This window comes from Mus caroli, unplaced genomic scaffold (genome assembly GCF_978045245.1).
Source record: "Mus caroli unplaced genomic scaffold, Mus_caroli_1 scaffold_9, whole genome shotgun sequence".
NCBI classification, from domain to species: domain Eukaryota; kingdom Metazoa; phylum Chordata; class Mammalia; order Rodentia; family Muridae; genus Mus; species Mus caroli.
In genome coordinates, this window is record NW_028227264.1 from 19,216,365 (window position 1) to 19,240,602 (window position 24,238).

The 24,238-nt window shown below is 42.7% G+C and overlaps 1 protein-coding gene across 1 annotated transcript in view; it reads left to right on the plus strand.

The window, feature by feature from the left end:
* Positions 1-24,238, plus strand: part of Sgk1 (serum/glucocorticoid regulated kinase 1) — a 116,584-nt gene that overhangs the window by 72,891 nt on the left and 19,455 nt on the right. The window contains exon 3 of the mRNA XM_021173628.3: positions 13,448-13,523. Within this exon, the coding sequence (XP_021029287.1) occupies positions 13,448-13,523 (76 nt within the window). The remainder of the gene's footprint in view (positions 1-13,447; positions 13,524-24,238) is intronic.

The window sequence follows — 24,238 nt, forward strand, 5'->3', positions numbered from 1 at the left end:
CCTGGCCTGCTGGTTTACTTTTGGAAAGAATCCATAGGAAAATTGTCCAACAAAAGTAGTGATTGAAGCCCATAGGGACTTAAAGGAAATCATTACAGAAAGGCAATGAGGCTCTCTGTCCCCTTTTCCTGATGAGGGATGAGTGTCACACAGCCTTATTTGAGTACAAGTTGAGCTCCACGTTAGAATTACAGACTGAGCGTGATGAGCCTGCGTCCAAGGTGGCCCAACAGTCGACAGGTTTGTCATTTCTGCCCACATCGTTTATTTCTTAGGATGCTGCTTACTTACATTACAGCTTCTTCCAATGATGGCTTTCGTCTTTCTACTCCTGAGAACCAACAGACTGGATGGACACTTTATGCTTGTTTGTTTCTTTAATCTGTTGAGATAGGTTTTCACTTAACTCAAGCTGACAAGGAACTTGTTCTGATCCTATCTGCACCCCAGGAATGCCAGAATTGTGGGTTTGGGCCACTCAGCATGTCTTACCTGGTGCCCAAGAAGTCACAAATGCTAGACAACTCTACCAACTCAGCTACTTCTCCAGTCCAATATATCTGTTCTGTTTTCAATAAGATATGAAAAACAGACAGAAAGACAGCCAGTCAGTGACAGGGGAGAGGAAGAGAGACTGACTTTCAAATGCAGATTATAGGTAATTTTGAAAATAGAAAGATAGTACATAGTAGATGTTGTTTAATTGTGTGCATGTGAGCTGTGTGGGCAGAGGCAGAGGCCTAGGAGTGGAGTTGGCGCTCTCTCCCTTTACATGGATTCTGGGAATGGACCACAGGTTTCCAGGATTCCCTGAATACAGCTTTAACCTGCAGAGCCATCTCATAGGTCCCTGATTTCTTGTTTGTTTGTTTGCTTACTTGCTTGTAATTGAGGTGGTAAGGCCTGTGGATTCATGCTTGTAATCCCAGCGCTTGAGATGTGGAGACAGAGAGATCAGAGTTTAAAGTCTCATAATGGGTTTAAAAATCAGTCTTGGCTTACAAGGACTCTGTCTTTCCAGATAGAAATAGAAATTATTTGAGAAACTTGGAAACAAAAGAAAAATATACAAATGATCTCAATAAGCGTTAATTTAAATATTCATCTTTTCCTCCAAGTGCAAGTTTATATTATGATTGCTTTTATTTAACATGATATGGATGATATTCCTCCATATTACTAAAATCACCTCACAGCCAAGTGTGGTCACCGGAAACTTTAGTCTCAGTGCATGAGAGGCTGAGCCAGGCGAACATGGAGGCTAGCCTGGGTTACCAAGAGCCATGATATCCCAAAACAAACCAACAAGGGCCAGGAATGGTAATATAGGCCCTTAACACCAGGACTGTGGGGATGGGGTGGGGGGGACGCATCAGATCTGGGTGTTCTAGGCTGGCCCTCTCTGTGTAGCCAGAGCTACACAGAGAAACTCTGTCTCAAAGCAAAATCAAAACCATCCCAAACTTAGAAATGGCTGTTTGCAGGTAAACAGTCCACATCTACTCGGTCATTTCCCTGGTAAGTGTTAGGTCAAGTTCCTCCTGCAGCTCCATGTACCTCTTGTTTGTTTGTTTGTTTGTTTGTTTTTAATTGGGGCCTTGAACCCTTTATCCCGCTGCCTTAGCTCTCTGAGTACTAGGATTACAGGTGTATGTATGCCACTTAGCCCAGCTAAGTTTACGAATTATTTTTTTAGATTTATGAATTATTTATTTAGGGCACATTATCCAAATTGAGATAAATGGGGTAGGATCATTGAACATCTTAAAGCTCTGGAGATATAATGGCTTTCAAAAACGATTAAAAATTAATGTTAAACAGTCTGTGAGAATGCGGGCTTTCGTCAAGCCTGCATTGAAACGTTGCTATTTTAACATTTATGTCTGTATATTATTCTGATGCCATTGTCTTTCTAAATACAGGCAGTCTACTTAATTATCATTATTGCTAGCCCTTGTCTTTGCATGGGAAAGAAAGATAAGTATGCAGTATTTGAAATCCACAGATTAGGCATTTTCCCTCAGCTTTTCTCTGTATCTATCACCTGGTGTTTTGGGATGAGCAGTGATGAATCCTCAAACTAATTTCTGATCTGCATCAGCAATCTCTGAGGCCATTTTTCCATCACAGCAAGGGCAGGAGCTTAACGTGTCCGCAGTAGAATTACATAAACTGCTGGGCTTTGGCTCTCAGCATCTAATTATTGCAAGGTCAAACCCTGTCAGCATCTCTCCTCCCACCAGATGTGCGCCATGCTCATGTCCGAAAGGAATCTGTTTTTTTTTCTTCCCCCCTCTCTCACATATAGATACTTCAATAATAGTGTTAACTGAGGAATCTGAGGGTTGAGAAATGAAGTGCCTAGATCATGAATGAAAATTCCAAAGTTTGTTTTTTTTGTTTGGTTGGTTTTTTTGGTTTCCTTTTTACTTATGTATTGTGTGTATACGACAGTGGTCATGTGTGGATGTCAGAGGAAAATTTACAGGCATTCTCTCTTTCTATTATGTGGGGGACTTGAACTCTGGGCATCAGGCTTAGTAACAAGTGCCTTAACCTGTTGAGCCATCTTGCTGGCCCAAAGATTTTAATGAACTTTTTTTTTTTCTTTTAATTTTCCACTCCTTACCTTGAGACCTCATTCCCGCTGTTCCCCACAAAGAACAAAGCCCCAATGCACACATGCCAGCATATACCCATTAGTAGAAACCAAGCGGAAAAACTTGCTGATATATATTTGTATATATCCACTCGTGAACATTTTCCTGAAAGAGCGCACCAGAAGTTTGCTATGGTGGTCAGTCAGACATGGGGAGTGTCTTCTCTTCCTTGTCTGTTTGTATCATCTGATAGGAGCTACTTTTCCCTTGAAAGTCAATTATAATTTTTCATTTCATTTAGTATAAAATGAAAATCATTTTAGTATAAAACTGGATAGCTTCCACGAGTATTCCAAAGAGAGATGAATCCATTTTTCTCTAAGAAACCAAGCATTTGTGAGAAATCTAAATGGAACTGAGACTTTTGTGCAGTCACACAGTGAAGGCAACAGAACAGAGCGACTTTCATAGATTTTAAGTAGGAAGCAGCTCCAAATTGGTGTTTTTGTTTGACCTCTGGAATGCTAGGAGCTTTCCGGGAGTGCGCAGGGATAGTAAGGTAAAGCAGGTTTGCAGAACAAAGTGAGGTGACTGCTGAGTTTAGGAGCTTAGTAGATAGGAGGCAAGTCTCTGCCAGGGATTCCCTTTTAATCTCTCTTCTGCATCCCCACCCCCACCCCACCCCACCCCACCTCACCCCCACACCGAATGTGTGACAATAGCAAGCAAAGAACTTGAATTTTCATCCCACTGCAAACAGCACTTAGAACTCTTGGAAGACATTGATGCCTGCTGAAAGTAAGGCAGCATGAATACCCTCCTGTCTGTCTGTACAGGGGAGAGACGTATACAAACAAAACAGATTCGTATCATATAAACATTACTTATTGGCTTATTTTGGCCTTTTTGAGACAAAGCTTCTATTTGCCTAGGCTATTCCAAACTCTTGAGGCATCTGCAATCCTCCTTCTTCAACCTCCTGGTGGACAGATGGGTACAACCACACCCAGCTTTTCCTTCATTCTTTTAATAGGCACCCATCAGTCCACCCTTGTGTTCTATGTTTGTATGCTATTGTGCTAAGATACTGGGACGGGTTTCTGAATAATTCAGGGTGCAGTCTTTCTGCACAGCTTACCCTCTGGCAACATATAAATGACAAATAATAAGCAATAACAATGCTTTGTCTTTTTCAAGACGTACATGGTTCTTCCTTTCTCTCCCCACTGTTTTTATTTCTATGTCCTAGAAATGGAGGCTTGTCCTTAATTATTTTTTAAACATAGTTTTGTGAGGGGAAAAAAATCTGTTTTTATTGTTGTTGTTTTGTTTGTTTGTTTGTTTTTGAAACAGGGTTTCTCTATGTAGCCCTGGCTGTCCTGGAACTCACTCTGTAGACCTAGAACTCAGAAATCCACCTGCCTCTGCCTCCCAAGTGCTGGCATTAAAGGCATGTGCCACCACTGCCTGGCAAAAAAAAAAAAAAAAAAAAAACATCTGTTTTATCATCATTATTTTCCCCAGAAGAAACTGATCATTAAAATGATCTATTTTGCAGCATCTAGGAAGAAAGTAAAGTATTCTAACAATGTTGCATTTCAGCCAGGCATGGGGGCATACATTTGTAATCTCAGCACTTTGGAGGTGAAGACAGGAAAATAAGATGTTGAAGCTATCCTTGGCTATTGGGTGCTAGAGGCCAGCCTGGACTTTAAGAGACCTCATACTTAAAAACAGAAGAAGAGGAAGAAGAAGAAGAAGAGGAAGAGGAAGGAGGAGGAGGAGGAGGAGGAGGAGGAGGAGGAGAAGAAGAAGAAGAAGAAGAAGAAGAAGAAGAAGAAGAAGAAGAAGAAGAAGAAGAAGAAGAATATAATAGATGGATAGCCTAGGCTTGTTCAACCCCCATAAACTACAACACAATAACAACAATAATAATGAATCTGGTTTTTTTTTTTTTTCTTTTTTTTTTTGGTTTTTCGAGACAGGGTTTCTCTGTGTAGCCCTGGCTGGCCTGGAACTCACTCTGTAGACCAGGCTGGCCTCGAACTCAGAAATCCACCTGCATCTGCTTCCCAAGTGCTGGGATTAAAGGTGTGCGCCACCACTGCCCGGCAATAATAATGAATCTTAAAGAAGGAGGAGAATAAGAAAAGCAGGAGAAACCCACATCTTAAAAACATAACATGGAGCTGGGGAGATGGCTCAGAGGGTAAGAGCACTGACTGCTCTTCCAAAGGTCCTGAGTTCAAATCCCAGCAACCAAACGGTGGCTCACAACCATCCGTAATGAGATCTGACGCCCTCTTCTGGTGTGTCTGAAGACAGCTACAGTGTACTTACATATAATAAATAAATAAATCTAAAAAATAAAACAAAAACAAGAAACAAAAGAGGAAGGATGAAAGAAAACAAAGAAAGGTGAAACCAAGGAACTTCTCCTGAGTTCCTTGGTTTCCTCAAGTAAAGCAGACAGCACTAATAATCCAATAATAATTTAATCACCATGGAGACAGTATCAGCAGGAAAACAAAACAAAACAACACATGTAAGGCACAGAACAACACGGTACACCGTTCTTCAAGGTTTTCTAGAAATGCCTTTCCCTTCTCTTAGCCTTGCTCAGCAGCACATGCCTTTGCCCCATTCTTCAGATAGTTTCCAGACAGGTTGGGAGGGTGATAAGGTCTTACTCCCAAGGGGGCCATTGAACCAGGGTGTGGCCTGCTGTAACAGAGCAGGTTAGAGAATTCTGTGGAACCTTCCTACCGTGTCTGGGATGCTTTCTTTGGGGCGGGATGTGTCTGCATGGTGGTTTAAAACCTTTGACTGTTTTCTAGAATTTTAACAGATTTGCTCCTTCCATGTTCTGCTCGATCTTTGTTGTTTCCTAGGAGGGCTGGGGCTTACAGGTGTTTCCTCACCATCTTCCTCAAACCACTTCCCTGGATAAGGTGTGAGTGTGTGTGTGTGTGTGTGTGTGCACAAGTGTATGTGTGTCAGGGTATGTACCTGAGCACAGTGCCCACAGAGCCCAGAGGATTCCCCTGGAATCCAATGTCATTTGTAGGACTAAAGCTCACCAAGTAGGTGACACTGGCTGGCTGTTGAGCTCCAGAGATCTGCCCATCTGGTCCTGGAATTGTAAGAATGTGTCGCCATGCTTATAGCACTAGCACTTCACCAACTTTGCTATCTCCGTGAGGTTTTAAAGGTTAACTTGACCCTGATTCCTCCTCCTCTCAAAATGGGACAAGTGAGTTTGTGCATGAGGATGAACAGAGAACGTGAGATCATAAATGTGTCTGGCTCATTGTCAATGTCATAAAAAAAGATTAGTTAGAGGATGAAGAAGGTTGCTCAGTTGATAGAGGGCTGCACAAAGCCACCACTGTATATTCCAAACACAGTCTTGAATCCTGTAATCCTAGCACTCAAGAAGTAGGAGGCAGGAGGCTGGGAAGCTCAGGGTGTAAGGTAGCTTCATTCATGTTCAGCGGCAGCTTCTTGTCCTCAAGTACCTGGATTGCAGGTTTCATCTTTGACCAGAGTCTAGATCTACAGTTGTATTTAACAAAGATGGGACTTCTAAAGCCAGCCCTGAACAAAAAGAATGGGCGAAACACAAATTAAATTCTTAGAAGAATAAAGGACACAAATGGCGGCCTGGTCTTCTCAAGAGGCCAAAAAGAAATGCAGGCAAAAAGCCAAAATAAAGCAGCAGGTGATGTCCTGCCAGGACCCCTTAAGAAGACCCCTGGGAAGTCCTAGGAAGTAGCCTGAAGGGAAGCCGATTCCTTCAGGTCTGCTCACAGCCTCACAGCTTTCCCCTGAACTTCCCAGAAACAAGGCCGAGTGCTCCAATGGCGTTCACTAGCCGCAAGTCTTAAACTTGACTTCAGGATCTCGGTGAGGTGCTCCACCTTCCCGTGTGTTGACAGGTGTTTCCCATTGTTTTGGAGCCTCTCCCACTTCTTTCTTCACGAGCTCAATGACTGACCCACTGAATACCTACGAGACATTGGATAAAGAGCCCTTGTTGAGACTGATGACTAGCTTGGCTAAGTGCTAACCCAGTTACGCAAAGCTCACGTCCCTGTTACTCAAAGCGCTGTAAAAGGTGCCTTTGTGGGATGTCTCTTTATGAAGGAAAGTTTCCTCTAGGCTTTTTGGGTATTGGCTTTAACATGTGCTTTATATCAAATATAAGAAAGGTCACAAGAAATCTTTTTAAAAAAAATTAATGGCAGGCTCCTCTGCGATCACTGCCTGACCATCCAGGGGTCGCTTTGAAAATTAATTCAATGTACTGGATTCGTGGGATGGCCGGATTATAAGACAGTTTTGCAGAAACATTTTTAAATTTTTTTTTTTTTTATGTAAGCCAAGGCATCTGAGAAATATTGTAGATCTTCAGACTATCAAGGGCTGTACAGTTGCCGAGTACGGGAGAAAAGCAGCAAATGTTTAGTCCCATTTATCACAGGAAGGAAAAAAAAATCACCCGTTTGCTGACACTGGCATCTGGCAAGCCAGACCTTCTGGCTAAACTGTGAATGGAAGATTGAGCACCAGGCTTTTCCTTCCCGAAAAGAAAACTAAGTATGATAAATCATAGCATGGAGCAAACTGGAGAACCACGTCGGCTTTGAACCTGACACAGCTCCCTTCTAGGGAAGTAGAAAACATTCTCCTACAGTGTTACATAAAACGCAGACCCACACTCTCCCCTCTCCCCTCTCTCTATTAACTGTCTTTTTGCACAAAGGCTCATGGAGAAAGATATCAAGGAAGTCAGTGTCATTTGCAACAGGAAACATTTAAAACCTTTCTCTCCTCGGAGGCTGGTCAGTGGACACTTGTTTCTGGCTTCGTTCCTCATTTGCTTTTGTCAAACAGTGTCCTCAGAGAAGCCACCAAGCTCACTCTGTAGCCCAGATCAGTGGACATACCCTACTCAAGCTGTGTTACTGCCTTCAGGCACAAGTTGGCCAAAGCCAGTCTTGGCGTCTAAAAATAAACCAGTACCTTAAACCAATCCTTTGGAAGGACCCTGATGAAGCTGCCCATTCTTTTTTTTATTATGTATTATATGTAAGTACACAGCAGTGTGTCTTCAGACACTCCAGAAGAGAGCATCATATTTCATTATGGATGGTTGTGAGCCACCATGTGGTTGCTGGGATTTGAACTCAGGACCTTTGGAAGAGCAGTCCGTGCTCTTAACCACTGAGCCAGCTCACCAGCCCTGAAGCTGCCCATTCTTAATGAAACCAGAATAGAATCAATTGGAAAGGAATCTGCCTTAGATGGGCAAAAGTAATCTTGGTGCTGGTTTTCTTTGGGGCGGGGGGGGGGGGTAGATACCAATAATTTACGAATTATATTTGAATTTGTGCAAAGAATTTTCAAGGTATTGAGGGCTCTGCTTTGTTTTTTTCAGACACATAGTATGTCCTGTCATAGAATACACTCTGGAAGATGCACTCGACAGATGTACTGTTGTGTCTAGTAGTAGAAAAGGCCTAAGGGTTTCTTGGGTTTTGTTTGTTTGTTTGTTTTTGCAGAGAAGATGAAGAAAACAAAGCAAAACAAAAAGAATTGCAGTGTGGTAGCCAAAGGGGAGATGGGGAGTCACCTGCCACTGCCGATCCTTTATGGGGAAAACATTAAGAATGGTGGCATCTACTACTCTCCACTCATTGCTGTAAAATTAGGAGGTTTAGTGTATCGGAGAAGAACAAAAAATGCAAGTGCTAACCACATCTGGGCATGACTGGTGCGTCCTTTAATTCCAGAGCTGAATGAGCTCTAGGTTCTGGACTGATTCATCTTCACTTTGGGTTTTAAGCCAGAACCATATACTGTAGACTCAAGTGGCTTCAACCTCACGACAATCCTCCTGTCTCAGCTTCACTGTGGGAGTGAAGGTTACACACACCACTGTGCCTGGCTCTGATTCTTATCTTTTTTTTTTTTTTTTAAGATTTATTTATTATTATATCTAAGTACACTGTAGCTGTCTTCAGACACACCAGAAGAGGGCGTCAGATCTCATTACAGATGGTTGTGAGCCTCCATGTGGTTGCTGGGATTTGAACTCACGACCTTTGGAAGAGCAGTCAGTGCTCTTTACCACTGAGCCATCTCTCCAGCCCCTCTGATTCTTATCTTAACAGCTTAGGGATTATAATTCTTTCATTCACCAAATACTGACGACTACTGTGTATCAAGTACCCCTTTTAAGTACTCAGTGTTTATAAAATGCCACAAAAAAAAACAAATGAGAAAACTGTATTTCAGTATATAATAAAACATAGACAGGAAAGAGGAAGGAAGCTTCTGTCTCCATTGAGCATGCAGAAAAGACAGACAAAAACGTGACATCCTAGCTAACAGGTAGGGACGAGTGTGTATGTACCTGTGGGAGGGAGCACCAGGGTGAAGAGTTGGTGATAAGGAAGCCTTCTTATTGCCTTATATATGTAGAGTTATTTAATAAAGAGCGAACTATATTCTTGACTTTTAAAAAGTATCTCACATTGTAGCTCAGGCTAGCCTGGAACTCACTTTACACCCAAGATGGCCTCAGCCTCTCATGCCAATCCTCCTGCTTCCACCCTGTGAAGGCCTAAATGAATTGTAGATGTGAGCTTTGAACAGCAAAGTTCTTCTGTCAAAAGTTTCTATTTCCTCACAGCTTCCAGCCTCCTGGTCATCACTAACCTGTAGACATATCTGATGGTCTGAGCATGGATGATAATCACCCTGCCAATCACTGAAATCTACAACCTAATTCTACCCCTCATCCTACCTCTTAATTTGGCCTTTCTTTCTTTCCAATGCTGAGATGAAGTACCATCCCCGTGTGTGTGTGTGTGTGTGTGTGTGTGTGTGTGTGTGTGTGTGTTTGCATGCATGGTTAAGTGTAAGACAATCTTCATTTTAACCCGGTCCATATAATTCCAAAGCCTACATTCCAGTTGTATGTATTTTTACCCACCATGCTCTAAGAGAAATGCTAGGAGCTTCTCCTACCAAACTGCATGACCAGTACCACGTTCCCCCATCTACCTACCTGTGTCTCCAGGGCTTAGTCATTCCTTCCCTTTCAGTCTTTCTCCATCTTGATCCAACTAAGTCATCTCCGACGTTCTAGACACAGATACTGAGATTCTCTGATAGCATTAGCTTTAGCGACTTTAATGCACTTCGAGTCCCACCAAATCAATGATTTGGTCAATAAACATACATTGATTGCTGTCTCCCGGAGTTGGACACAGTCTACAAACACCATGCTGCAAGGAAATTTTACTTAAGAACTTAATCAAGTGCTGTGGAGTAGAAACACAGAAGTTTGGTCCAGATATCTTGGCCTTCTGTTGACTCTTGATTGGAAACACCAATGCCTGAAGACCGCACAGGACATTTTAGTGGCTGGAGTGGAGTGAAGGCATAAATTTGGCTTGGTGACAAGCACCCATTTTAAACATCTTGAAAAGCTGTCTTCTGGTATGACTATAACTTACAAATGCAGATATGCAATCATTGATTGTTGTGATTCTATTGAAAACACGTCTGTAAGAAAATAAGTTTTTTTTTTTATAGAGAATCAAAAAAAATCAAAAAACAAAAAAAAAAACAAAACAACAACAAAAAACAAAAAAAACCAAACCAAAACAAAACAAAAAAACCCCAAAACCCCAAATTCAAAACAACAACAACAAAAAACCCGAACAAAACCAAAAATTACCCCTACCACCCCACTGCCTAACCCTGCCACCTACTTGTGCTTCAGTCAGCAGCATCAGGGAATAAATTCACGAGAGTGAGGATTACCCCTCTGTCCACACTTCTGCCTTGGCACCAAGTACTTTCTCATGTTCCACCCGTTATCTGAAGAGAAGGGTTACTGAACAACTGAATATACTTGAGTACATACCCGAGTTTTAATAAACTAAAGTAAGTTCTCAGGTGATAGCTTGAAATTTATAGTCAAGACTTGGATTCTGGGGACTCATCTGTAGCTTAGAGGCAGAACACGGTTTGATGGATCCTCAGCCCTGAAAACAAAATAATACTAGGCTGGACAAAAATAATAGTAATGATAATTAACACATAATAATAGTAAAAGACTCTAGCTCTCAGTTGGTTATCACTGTTATATTCATTCACAGTCATCCTGATTTATAAAAGCTAATTAAATAACTGACTAGATAAATATATAGCAACCAAGATAAAATCAACTAGCTAGTGTTGATAACTCTGTAAACTAGACAGTAGGTAAACAGTAGTAGTAGACAGGTTTAGAAATCAAATGCCCTGAGATATGTTTGGAACATTCCAGAGCCACACACTTAAGAGTTCCAAACAATAGTTACATTTCTCTCTTTGCCACCCTTAGAGTGGAAATCTCATTAAAGAAATCTTCTTAAATATTTATCCAAAGGGACCAAATTTCCCCTTAGGGGAATGAAGTCCCAGGCACTTGGTATTTCTTTGGTTTTGACCTGACTTCAGAGGCAGGTATTCCATGAAGACACTGCAGGATCCACAGTCATGAATTTTCTCACTTCTGTGGAGTATCTACAGCTACAGTGCATGGCTAATTAACCCTGACAGTGGGTATCATGATTCATGGGTTCATACTTAAACAGTCCTGGATGGGATTCATGAAGAATAGCCTGTTTATACTCACCTGCCACAGACACAGAGAACAAGGGATTCTTGACGTCTCTGGTGTGAACAGGAAATGCTCTCCCACATAAAAGACATTTTGAAAGCAAATGTAATGTGGAACCATTCACAAGCAAAGGAGCTCCCCAAGAGCTGGAGAGATGGCTCAGTGGTTAAGAGCACTGACTGCTCTTCCAGAGGTCCTGAGTTCAATTCCCAGCAGCCACATGGTGGCTCACAACCATCTGTAATGGAATCCGATGAACTCTTCTGGTGTGTCTGAAGACAGCTACAGTGTACTCAAATACATAAAAATAAATAAATCTTTAAAAAAAAAAAAGGTATAGGAGTGGAAAAAAACAGTTGCTTATGGATGTAGGATGCTACTGGTGGTCCTACCTGGGAGCTGCCCTTCAAAATCAGCACTTTATTTCAGAGACTGTTTGGCACTAAGCTGAGAGCTCTCAAGGACAAGTTCATATTGCAGAAAGAATGTCTTCTAAATCAGTGACCTCAGTAAAGAGACATAACACCACTGACTAAAGGGAAGAGCTCTATCAACCTGGAAAGGTTAGGCTACATGAGACACAACAACAATTTTCAAATACTTGAGGTGTTTGCTACATAAAGAAAAAGAAGTACAAAATGCTGTGTAAGCCCAGGAGGTAAGCCAACTCCAGGGTGGGTGATGTGCACCTATAATCCCAAGACTTTAAAGAGGTAGAGGCAGGAGTTTAAGGCCAGACTGAGCAAGACCCTGCTACAACAAACAAAGCAAATAACTGTGAACTGGAACCAGTGACCAAAGATTTAAGATCCAGATCTCAGAATGTCCTATTAAAGAGGTTTCTATGAAATATATGAAGTCCATTTTACCATTAAGATATATTCCATTAAGTAAAGTCACATTTGAAATCTATACATCAAGAAAGTAGGACATTGCTTCCCAAAATGTATCACTGCAGCTCCTTAGAAAGGAACCTAGGACAGAGGCAGGAGAATAACTGCAAGGGTGAGGCAAGCCTGAACTAATCTCTGTCTCAAGAAAAGAGAATTTGAAAAATTTAGGATTATAAATTGAATCTGTACTAGAATCTCTAAATTAAATAGCAAATATTACACATGCCCATATAAATTACTTAAGATTCTACTGTAATTATGTCTTAATTTCTTTTTTTGTTACTCCAAGAAAGTGTCTGCTAAAAGCTGTTTGGTAGAGAAAGGAATTATTTAGGCTTAAAGTTTGAGAGTACTCTCCATCAGGGTAGGAAAGCCACAGCAGCAGGAACCTGAGGCAGCTGGTCACATTGTATCCAGTTGAGAAGCAGCGACAAAGAACTCCTGTGCTCAGCTCACTTTCTTACCTTGGGAAGTCCAGAATCCCACAGCCAGGGGAATGGTGCTGCCCACAGTGGGGAGTGAAGGGTGGGGGTCTTTCAACTTCATGAACCTAATCAAGGTATTCCCCCACAGACATGTTTAAAAGCTCATCTCCCAGGTGATTCTAGTGTCATCAAGTTGATGACTGGGTTAACCTTTACAAATTACAAAAGAAGAATTCTTTCACTTTATTTTTGTTTACACATTATTATTGTTAAAGATAGTGTCTCACTGTGTACTACTGGCTAACCTGGAACTCACTATGTAGATCAAGCTGTCCTCAGACTCACAGAGATCCTCCTACTTCTGCCTCTTGAATGCTTCAATTAAAAGTGTGTGCCACCATGCCCGACTAGAAGAATTTCTCTTCATTACTATACATTTTCACAGGCAGTATTTATTAAAGTTACAGTTTCTGTTACAGGCGGATCTAAAACAGCTTATGTGTCATCATTGTGGTCCTCTGCAGCAGTTGTGTGGTCTGTGCATTGTACATAGTACTGACAGAGGAGAGAACAAAAATTATCCCCCAACTACTTATTTAGCTATTAGCCTGACAGCTACCCTGTCCTGGGGTGAGCAACAGTCCCCTATTGTGAAGGACTAAAGGGTTTCCCACATATGGGACTCCAGAGCTACAGTCGGCAGAATCCTAAACAACCCAGCTATGACCCAGTATGCTTTTTGTACAAGCCTTACTACCTCTGGACGGTCCACAGTAGAACAATAGGCCTTGAAGCAGTGACATGATGACTGGATTCTCACAGCTGTTCTTTCCCCTTTATGTTTTCAAGGTGAAAGAACAATGTAATCATGCCAACATCCTGACCAAGCCGGACCCAAGAACCTTCTGGACTAATGATGATGCAGGTATTATTACATTCATGTACCCAGATCCTACAATGTGCGGGGTACATGCTGTGTCATTGGCTTGCATGCTTGTGCCTAGCCTGACAAATACTTATGGTTCACTATTAATTTTATTCCCATAAGCATCCCTTTATTATATTTCTCTACTTCGGCATCTGAGGAACATGCACTATCTGCAAAGCTCTGTGGACTGTGAACTATATTCCAGAGCTGGGGGACTGAAGAGTGGCTGTATTTCCTAGAGTGATTGGGAAGATCAGTGGAATAACATAGGCCAATACGTTAGCTCAAATGTTTTAGTGGACATGATGGTTCGTGTTTCTAATCTCAGTACTCAGGAGGCTGAGGCAAGAGGATCGAGGCCAAGAGTATAAGGCCAGCCTGGTATAAAAGCCTGAAATAAATCATATATTCAAGTCCTTAGAGGAGAGCAGACAATAACTGCTGTCAAATGGTCTGAAGCTTTCTGAGTAAGAGGAGGACTACTGTGTGAGATGAGAGGAGCACTGCTCTGTGAGATGAGAGGAGCACTGCTCTGTGAGATGAGAGGAGCACTGCTCTGTGAGATGAGAGGAGCACTGCTCTGTGAGATGAGAGGAGCACTGCTCTGTGAGATGAGAGGAGCACTGCTCTGTGAGATGAGAGGAGCACTGCTCTGTGAGATGAGAGGAGCACTGCTCTGTGAGATGAGAGGAGCACTGCTCTGTGAGATGAGAGGAGCACTGCTCTGTGAGATGAGAGGAGCACTGCTCTGTGAGATGAGAGGAGCACTGCTCTGTGAGATGAGTTACTATGCTTCAACTTATACCAGACCAGCAGGGGACAGAGCTCACAGGTAGCACACTTACCTAACATGTGCAATGCCCTAGGTTTGGTTCCCAGCAGCACAAATAAAATAAAAACTAAGGAAAACAAAAGAGTCCTTGGCTTTGGGCTGGCATTGATGTTCTGTGGTAGAGGGGCTTAACTAGCATGCATCAGGCTTAGGTTCAAGGTATCGGATGACAAAAATCGGTCAGAGGGCAAAGTGTGTTCTAGAATTGAGAAGACTTTTTTCCTATGACCCATAATGCCAAATAGCACTATGTAGACACTAGAAATGAGGGGAGCTGGGCTGAAGCAGCGAGGAGCCAAAACCACTAAGAGAGTGAGAACGGCTTTCACTTTCTCTAATTAAGTAGGGTCTAATGAAACAGGAAAGCGGCGCTGAGCCTTAATATTTATATTATGCCTCACACATTTATGAAGTGTGTTCACAAAATTTAATTCAGTGTATGCAGCAGGCCTGTGAAACAGGAGGGGCAGTAACCCCAGGAGACTGGAAAGGAGGTGACAGGCTAGAACATCTGATACCATCCAAAGCCCAAGGCCAGAACAGCGGAAGGCTGGGAGCAAGGCAGAGCCAGTGCCAGCAGTTATACTCCACTCACTACCAGGGGAGAGACTGCTCTCCCATGAGGAGCAGTGGGGGCTACCTGTGGGCTTTAATCTTTAATTCATAAAAGGAACAAAAGGAACAGGGACTAACCCAAAAGCTGTTGCCTGTTCTTCTAGCTGGGCTGCCTTGACTGTCCTCAGTGGGAAAGGAAGCACCTAGCCTCACAGAGACTTGAAGTGCTTGTGTGTGGGGAATACCTACCCAAGCAGAGAAGGGGGTGGGGGATGGGGAGGGAAGGATTAGGGGAGGGGTGACTGGGAGGGGAGCAGTGAGCAGGTTGTAAAGTGAATAAGTAAAATATTAAATTAAATTAAATTGAAAAAACAGAGTCAAAGGGTATATTACTAACAGAAGCCAGGGACTTGGGGAGGGTGTGTGTGAATGTGTGTGCATGTGTGTAAAACACTATTTTCTTTGAAAGACTAAGTTTATCTATCATTTTATCTATCATCCTTTTTTTTCTGTTTTGTATTATGTGTGTCTTATGAAGGATGATGAGAGAACATGACAGTGCCTCGCCTGCCTTCGCTGTCCTTCAGTCCATTAGCAAAGCAACACCTTAATAAACAAACCGCCTGCCGGCTGAGACTGCTAAGATCCACACTATGTATGATGGAGGAGCAAAGCAGAAGGCAGCCTTGGTGTGAATGATTCTTGATGTGGTGTGGAGAGAACACAAGGAGAGGGGGCTCAGCTGGGACAGGCACAGAGACCTGGGCTACTTGTAGATGGAAGAACACTGAATGCAGAACATCAGAACATGTCTGAGACAGTGGGATTGTGAGTTGAAGGCCAGCCTGGGGTCAGGGCAAATCTCTGTCTCAGAGATAAAACAAGAAGTCTGCCGTGTCTGCTCACTTTGAAATTTTCTGTGTGACTTGAGGGGTATAACAGGGCCTCTCGTGTAGCACCTCCTCCCTGACATAGTCATTCATGCAGTTACTGAGGCAGGAGCATTAAAACCTCCAGGTATGGTACTGGAATTGTCCCATGGATGCTTAATTTAGTCAGTTTTTGTCACACAAATTCTGTATGTGTATGTGTCTGTGTGTTAGAGAGAGAGAGAGAGAGAGAGAGAGAGAGAGAAAGAAAGAAAGAAAGAAAGAAAGAAAGAAAGAAAGAAAGAAAGAAAGAAAGAAAGAAAGAGAGAGAGAAATATATATTGTATTTGGGTACTTTCAGAGGACAAGTTGTGTCATTCTTCAGACAGCATCTAACTTTTTCTTGAGACAAGGTCTCTATGTGACCTAGAATTCATCAAGGAGCCTAGGCTAAGCAAGCCCCAGGGCTCCATCCACTGTCTCTGATACCCTATCAGCAGGAACCCAAGGTCAGCACCACATCTGCACCACATCTGGCTTCTATACAAGTTCTGGAGAGTGCCACATGTATTTTAAAGTTTCATTGTTAGGTACATGTGATTTATTCATTTCTTTAAAAAATTTACTATTTGTTTGTTTGTTTGGTTGGTTTTTTTGAGAAAAAGAAAGACAATGAAAAAGTTATCCTGTAGCCCAGGCTAGCCTTGAACTCCCGCTAAGAGTACAGTCTTTAGCTCGTCAAAATCTTCCTGCCACAACTTCCAGGATATGAGACACCATGCTTGCCTCTTCTCTCTTTTTCTTTACATCTATCTGGTGTGTGTGTGTGTGTGTGTGTGTGTGTGTGTGTGTGTGTGTGTGTGTGTGTGCTTGCACTAGGGACTTGAACTTAGGACTTTGTGTATCAAGTGTATCAAGTGTTCTTACACAGAGCTATATCCCTAGTGAGATTTATTTATTTACTCACCTACTTACTTTTAATCTTTATATTTGTCCCCAGTTTGAGTGCTGTATTAGTCAGGGTTGTCTACAGAGGCAGAATCAATGAATGGGAAGTCCAGGAATCCAGAAGTTGCTTAGGCCACGAGGCTGGCTGTCTCAGCTGGTCCTCAGTAGCCACTAGAATCCCAAAGAGGTAGGCTCTAATGCCCGTGGAGGCATGGACCTGCTAGAAAGACAGGAGCAATCAGACACAGAGCAAAAACTTCCTTTTCCCATGTCCTCGAGATCTGAATGAAAGGCATGTATGTGTCTTCCTACCTTAGATATCCAGACAAGACGTGGATCCAACCACTTCAAACAAAGCAAAAAAATATTTCACTGGTGTGCCCTTCATTTCTGAATTGCAGTTCATTCCAGATGTAGTCAAGTTGACAACCAAGAATAGCCATCACAGATACAGTAAGCCTAAATAAACTACATAGTCTCTTGTTTATTTGTTACCCAGACAGGGTTTCTCTGTGTAGCCCTGTTCTGGAAATTGCTGCCAACTCAAGAGATACGCCTGTCTCTGCCTCTCAAGTGCTGGGAATAAAGGCCTGTGTCATCACACCCATTCAAATATTATTTTATTAAGAATAAGGAGTTTCTGAAGATCAGCTCACCCTGAAGTCTGGTAGGAACATTTTCCCACCCAGCATTCTTTGCGAGAGGAAGACTGGCATGTTCTCTGCCATGTACAGCTGCTGGAGAGACACAAATGTACTCTTTTGTCTCGGTTTTACGTTTAGGATTTATAAGTGTTTCAGACTTCATACGGAGTGTAAGGAAGAGAGCCACGTGTTGAGGGTCACGTGGTAATTCCAGCAGGCATGGGGTCAGTCACCACAAGCTTGAGGGCAGCCTGACCTCATGGTAAGAGCAAATCATCCCAGGAAGAAAGAAGGAAGGATGGGAGGATGGTAGAAGGGGAGGGAGGGAGAGGAAGAGAGAGGAGTAGAAATGAAGAATTGAATCAGCCTGCTTTCAAGTCCACCCTCTTCTCTGGGGCTAGAGTCCTTCACACCTTCTCAGCATTCACTCAGACGAGTGAACAGGCTACACAAGTTCAAACTCCTTTCTGCTGTCATGGTAGACTGAAACTTGTGCGCACCATTTGCTTTTTTTTTGTACATATTTGTTTTAAGTTGCCGGCCCTGTGGTCTGGAATAGACTATAAATTAGGATTTTGACACAGAATGAGTCTCCCTCCAAGTTCACAGTGTGTTTTTCCCAGTGCTACTATTGGCAATACTGATAGCGTTCTCTGTGCTGAGAAGCCAGTGACGATAAGCAATGATCAAACCATAGACCCGCCTTGAGGACCACACTTTTATCCGGGCACTTGCTTGCCAGGTAAGAGAATGGCTCCCTGAAACTCTTCCTGCATTTCTTCAAGTCTGCTTATCACAAGCTGCTTTAACCCTTACATCTGTCAAAATGTCTAGATTTAGTTTCGAGTGCTCATTTGTTTGCTGTTTGAGACAGGGTGTTGCTGTGTCATCCAGGCTATGTTCAAACGCCCAGCAATTGTCCTGCCTAGGCTTTCTGATCTCTGGGATTATAGACATAAACTTCTGGGCACAGCTAGATTATTTTGAAGGAAAAATTTAAGAGCCATAGTCAAAACTGAGGGTATTTTTTTTTCCTGAGGAGACAAGTTAATGTTCTATTGTGTTTCAGAATTGTATGTGTGTGATTTGTATGTGTTTCTACGTTTGTGTGTCTCTGTGTGCTTCCGTGTGTGATGGTATGTGTGTGTGTATGTGTCCGTGTTGGCTGTAGAATAAATGTGACATGAAAATAGAAGAGGGGCCCCCTGGGTGGGAAGGAACAAGTTGGGAAGGGGAGCCAGGGTGATGGGAGGGGGGGGGATGTAGAGGAGAAACGTAATCCACAGTAGTGATGTGTGAGAAAAACCAGAAAAAAAATACACTTGGTAATTAAATCAAACAATAAGGTTCCTCAAAAAGAGTGAATCGAGTTACTTTGTATAGATGGGAAAAAAATTAACATATTATTAAGTGGAAATCTCAGTTCCAGATGTGGGCCGCCTTTCTATAAGTTATTAGCCAGGAAAGACCTTGCAGAGCCCAAAGTAACACAGGCAACTGTCCAAGCTGCTATTTGCTGACCAGAACTAGACGGCAATACCCCATTGATAAAACACCACAGGCCTTGATCATAGGACAGGGAAAGACAAGCTGGAACTGGACTGGAATTTTCCTCCTTGCTGGTCAGCCCTCAGAATTCCAGAAGGTGCTATGCAGGCTGCCAGGGGAGGATTCTCAGTAAGTCTTACTCAGCTCTGGAGCCGTTGTTCAAGGTGAGCCTACTGGTGCAGTGTGTCAGGTTTGTTATGGGGGTAACCAACTGCTTTCTGATTGGATTTGGTCCTAGGTCCATAAGAAGAAACTGACTTCTGGTATTATAAACCTAGTTGAAAGCCTGTGGCTTGTGAGGTTATTTGGCCTAGTGAGAAAGTTTTTATATTTTCTAAGTGGACATGATATGCCTCCCAAATTGTCTTCTCTATAACTGTGTTTGTGGCCATAGAGTGCTACTACTGTTGGCTTTGGCCAGAGAGGTTCTGTTCTGCCGTGAGCAGCGGTGACTGGTCAAGGCACACATATAAATGAATGTTGGATGCCCAGCTGTAAATGGGGTGTCTCTAACATGCCCTTCACAGTGCAGGGAACACCGTTGAAGAGGGGCGTGGAAAGAATGGAAAAATCTAGAGAAGAATGTGGGGGTGGGCTGCAGAGTGCAGACAGCAGCTCCCAAGCACTCTGTAGCTATGACACTCTGGGGCTCACAGGTGTGGCTTCCTGTGTGAGCCCCACACACCGGGAGCTGTCAACACCCTATCACACACAGGAGGCGGAGCGCACCTCAGCCACAAAATCAGTTCTCTTATCAACTCTTGAGTCAGACTACTTTGCTTTGTAGAAGTTGAAATTTGAAGAAAATCCATCAGAAGGACAGAGGTGTGTTCCACTTCTCATATGCTGCTCCTATACCATCTCTTTCTAAGACTCAAACGTTTCAAAACAGACATCCATCACTTCCGTCTGCGTGCGAGTGTGTGTGTGTGTGTGTGTGTGTGTGTGTGTGTGTGTGTGCGCGCCTGTAAGACAAGGTCCTACTGTCATCCAAGGTCTCAAACTGATCCAAAGTCATGGCAATCTCCAGCCTCAGTCTTCCAAGTACTGGCATTACAGGCATGGGCTGGCATGTTCAGATAACATGGTACATTTGGAAACTGCTAGCCATAGGCACTCTCCTTTTCCGGAAGCATGTCTCTTTCGGTGGTCCATGCCCAGAGTAGCAGGAAGCAGCCAAGTTGAGTTCTGCATTACCTGCTGTGGTTCATGTGGTGAACTTGAGAATAAGACCTCCTGCCACTGCCACAGAATCTGGACTTCCGCCTCAGCAGCTTCCTGCCTCGATCTACCCCCTGGGTGATTTCATTTCTTCCACTAGCAAGAACGGAACTGTAATAATAGACTGTGAGCAGTGCATGTATTCAAGGAGGTAATGCAACAGAGTTAATGGTGCAACGTGTTCTTAGTGGGCAGTGTGCATGTGTGGAGGAAGAATTCTGCTTTTATAGGACAGTTCCCACATTTCCCTTTGCTGTGAGCAAAAGAGCCCTATGCTTTGCTTTATTGATGCTTTCACTATGTTGTTCCTTACTGGACCTTTAGTGGGGTTTTTCTCTTGAAATTTAAAGCTTCATCATTTATTGAGCCTTATTATCTAGGGCTCCAGACACAAGAGTGACAAGCATCCTGGAGACACAGACAGACACACTGCGACACATGCTCTGGGACCCAAGTCCTGCAGCTGGAGATTACACAAGGTGTTGCCTGTTCATCTAGATAAAATAGCTCACTTTGGTTTTTTGTTTTGGCTTTTAATCTTTAAGCTGTTAAACAAGTAATTGACAGGGTAAGGTGTAAACTCAGACTCTAGGTTTTCCTTTGGACTGAAGCAGCCTCTCCTACGTTATTCCTTGCATGTGCCATCCCATATTCTTCCGTGTACTCTTGGCTACCACAGCCAGAAAGACAGGAACACATTTTTCTTGACTTCTTAGCATCCTTAATAGGGAGTGTTGGGTTCTGTGCTAGGTGTGATGGTAAGTCCATGTTTTCCTAGCACTAAGAAGGCAGAGGCAGCACGACTGGAGTTCAGAGCCATTTTAACCTATATAGTGGGCTTAAGGCCAGCCTGTGCTGTGTGAGACCCCATCTCAAAAACAAGCAAACAAACAAACAAAAGCTGGGAAAACCAGTGGAATTCTAAAGCCAGGATTTGGAATGCAGGAAAGAACTTTGCTCTATCTCAGCGCGGCATGTGCAGTTCTAGACTGAGGACAGGGTACCCGTTCCAGGGTACAGTGAGTGTCCTCTCAGACGCCTCTGCTGGAAGGTGCTGAGAGTCAAGCTTATGCAGCATTTGAGCTGTTTGACATTAAATCCCAGCCTCATGACTACCCCCCTGCCAGATGCATGTGTGACTACAGAACCAATTTAGCTACTCACAGAGGAGCCCCCTCACGTTCCCTCAGATTGAGTAAACTAACGGTTCAGCCTTCTGTGGCTCTACAAATGGAGCAAGATCTGTTCTGCCTTTGTGGGGCTCAGGAATGTATCTTCCTCTTTCCTCTGCCTAAACTTACTTGTTATTTCTGCTGTTTGACTAGGGGATGAACTGACAGTATTCTACAACGGCTGTGTTGTCTGGTTCCCAAAATTCACTGAAAATGTTTTTATACAGTACAGGTACTATTCTACTTACAACGAAAGGCCATCCCAATAAAACACACAGCATACTGTCAGGAAGCACTTAGCGCACACAACCTACCATGCATTATAATTTGGTTTGCCTGCTCTACCAATATTTATGTTAGCCTACAGTAACTATCACGAGGAAAAATCTTGTCTATACATCACTGGCCAGGAAAACATCACATTTTTTTAAAATATAAAATGTAATTTCTATTGAAGACATATCAATCTATCACAATCATGTCAAAATACCCCAATCATGACGTGCGTTCACAGATGACTCAGTGGGTAAAAGGTGCCTGCCAGCAACCAGAGTCCCAGCCCCAGGACCCAGATGGTGAAACGAGAAAATCAAGTTTCTCAGGTTGTCCTCAGAGCTCCACATTCACACTGTGACACGTACAGGCACACACACATGAGCGCGCGCGCACACAAACACACACACACACACACAGAGGAAATCTAACAAAACAAGTAATATGTAAACAAAACCACTGAAATGCTTTTTAAAAAACTTGTAAGTTGAACAATTATAAGTCACTGACGATCTTCTTGCGCCTGCCTGATTTTTTCAAATAATTCACTTCACACCTAAGAGCTTTGATGTTTCAAAGTCTCTTTCTGTCTGTCTGTCTGTCTGCCGGTCTGTCTGCCGGTCTGTTTGAAACAGTTTGTCTACATAGCTGGCCATGAATTTGCCTGGCTTGAAAGTCATTTCGTAGGACCGGGCTGACCTTGAACTTGTGAAGTTCGTCCTGCCTTGCCTTTGTCTCTGCCTCTTCCTGTGCCTCTGCTGCCGCCTCCGGTGTGTCTGGAGGACAGACTCTTGGTTTCCATAGTTCTTTCTTACTGCTAGAATGCTATCAGGAAACTTTGTATGATGGCTATTCTTGGTTACCAGCTTGACTCCATCTGGAAATGGAGGACACATCTGTGAGGAATTTTTGCTTAATTTGGGGTAGGGAAGCCTACTTTTAATCCATATCTTGAGGCAGGAAGGCACACCGTTTACCCAGACATTCAGCCTCGCGTGGATAAGCAACTCCTGGATTCTTGGATTTTCCGTTCACAGCCGACTTTGGTTGAATTATCTGGACTGCAGCCTGTAAGTCATTTTAATGAATCTCCTTTCTATATCTATCGATTCTTTCTAAAAGTTCTGTTACTCTAGAGCAGTGACCCTAACAGTTCCTCATGTGGTAATGACTCAGCACTATAAAATTATTTTGGTTGCTGCTTTTTAACTGTTACGAATCATAATAAAATATCTAATATGCAGGATATATGATATGTGACTCCCAAAGGGGTGGGAAACTGCTGTTCTAAAGAAACCCCAAGAGTATATGTTGTCATTTTAAAATGTGAGATAGATTGATGACAATTCATGCTTTAGGAAAGTTATCTCATTTTTCAACAAATTTCCCTCATTTTTATTGTCTTATGTCAAACTGCATCAAGAATATCTAGTGATATTAGTTGCAGCTAAGGTTAAAATGTTCTACTGTGCTGGGATACAGTTCAGTTGGTGGTGACTATAACCTGCATCCACAAAGCCCTGGGCTCCATTCCCAGGACCACATAAGCCAGCCCTTGGGAGGTCGAGATAAGGGGTCAGAAGCTCAAGGGCACCCCCAGCTACACACAGTTAAAGGTCAACCTGCCACCAAATGATGACCCAGGCCAGCCTATGATCTTATTTTTAAGGTCTTATACATGTGATTAATTTGCTGAAATATCAAGCCTCTGGTAGTTTTCTTTATTCTTATGAAAGACATTTTATAACATCTAATACAGATTGTTGAGAGAGAAGCTTTCAACAAGTTAAATTTGGATTTACTCAAGCAAAGAATTCTTTCCCCTCCCCTCCCCCCAAGATATGGTTTCTTTGTGTAGCCATTTCTGTCCTTGAACTCTCTAGACTGTGCTGGTCTCAAACTCAGAAATTCACCTGCTCCAGGTCAAGCAAAGGGTTCTAAGTTTATCCAGGCTTCAGAATCAAAGGAGACTCAGGACCAGGAATGGTGGGCAAGCCTATAAACTCAGTATTTGGGAGGTAAAGGAAAAGAAAGTCATAAGTTCAAGGCCACCCTGTGCTATATAGTGGAAGCAGGTCTCAAAGAAACAAAATGACAAGCTTTAGAAAAGAGATTGCTCTGTGGTGGTGGTGGTACCTACCTTTTTCCTGGCTTTTAGGAGGCAGAGATAGTTCAAGGTCAGCCTTATCTACAGAGAGAGTTCCAGGACAGTCAGAACTACACAGAGGAATCCAGTCTCAAAGGACAGAGCTATCTTGGGCAAAAGGAACATTTGAGTAAAAAGTATTTTAATACAAAACATGTGCACAACATGTCTATTAATATATTTGTACCAACATATGCACATAAACACATTATAAACACGAATATATAAGGAAATATAAGAAAAGATTTAATGACTGGGTGTGGTGGTGCACACCTTTAATCCCAGCTCTTGGGAGGCAGAGGCAGGCAGATTTCTGAGTGCAAGGCCAGCCTGGTCTATCGAGTGAGTTCCAAGACAGCCAGGGCTACACAGAGAAACCCTGTCTCGAAAAAAAAAAAAAAAAAAAAAAAAAAAGAAAAGAAAAGATTTAATGAGGCAATTTTTTTTTTCTTTTTTGAGTTTTGTTCTTAACAACGGGACTATTTTTTGTTAGATAAAATACAG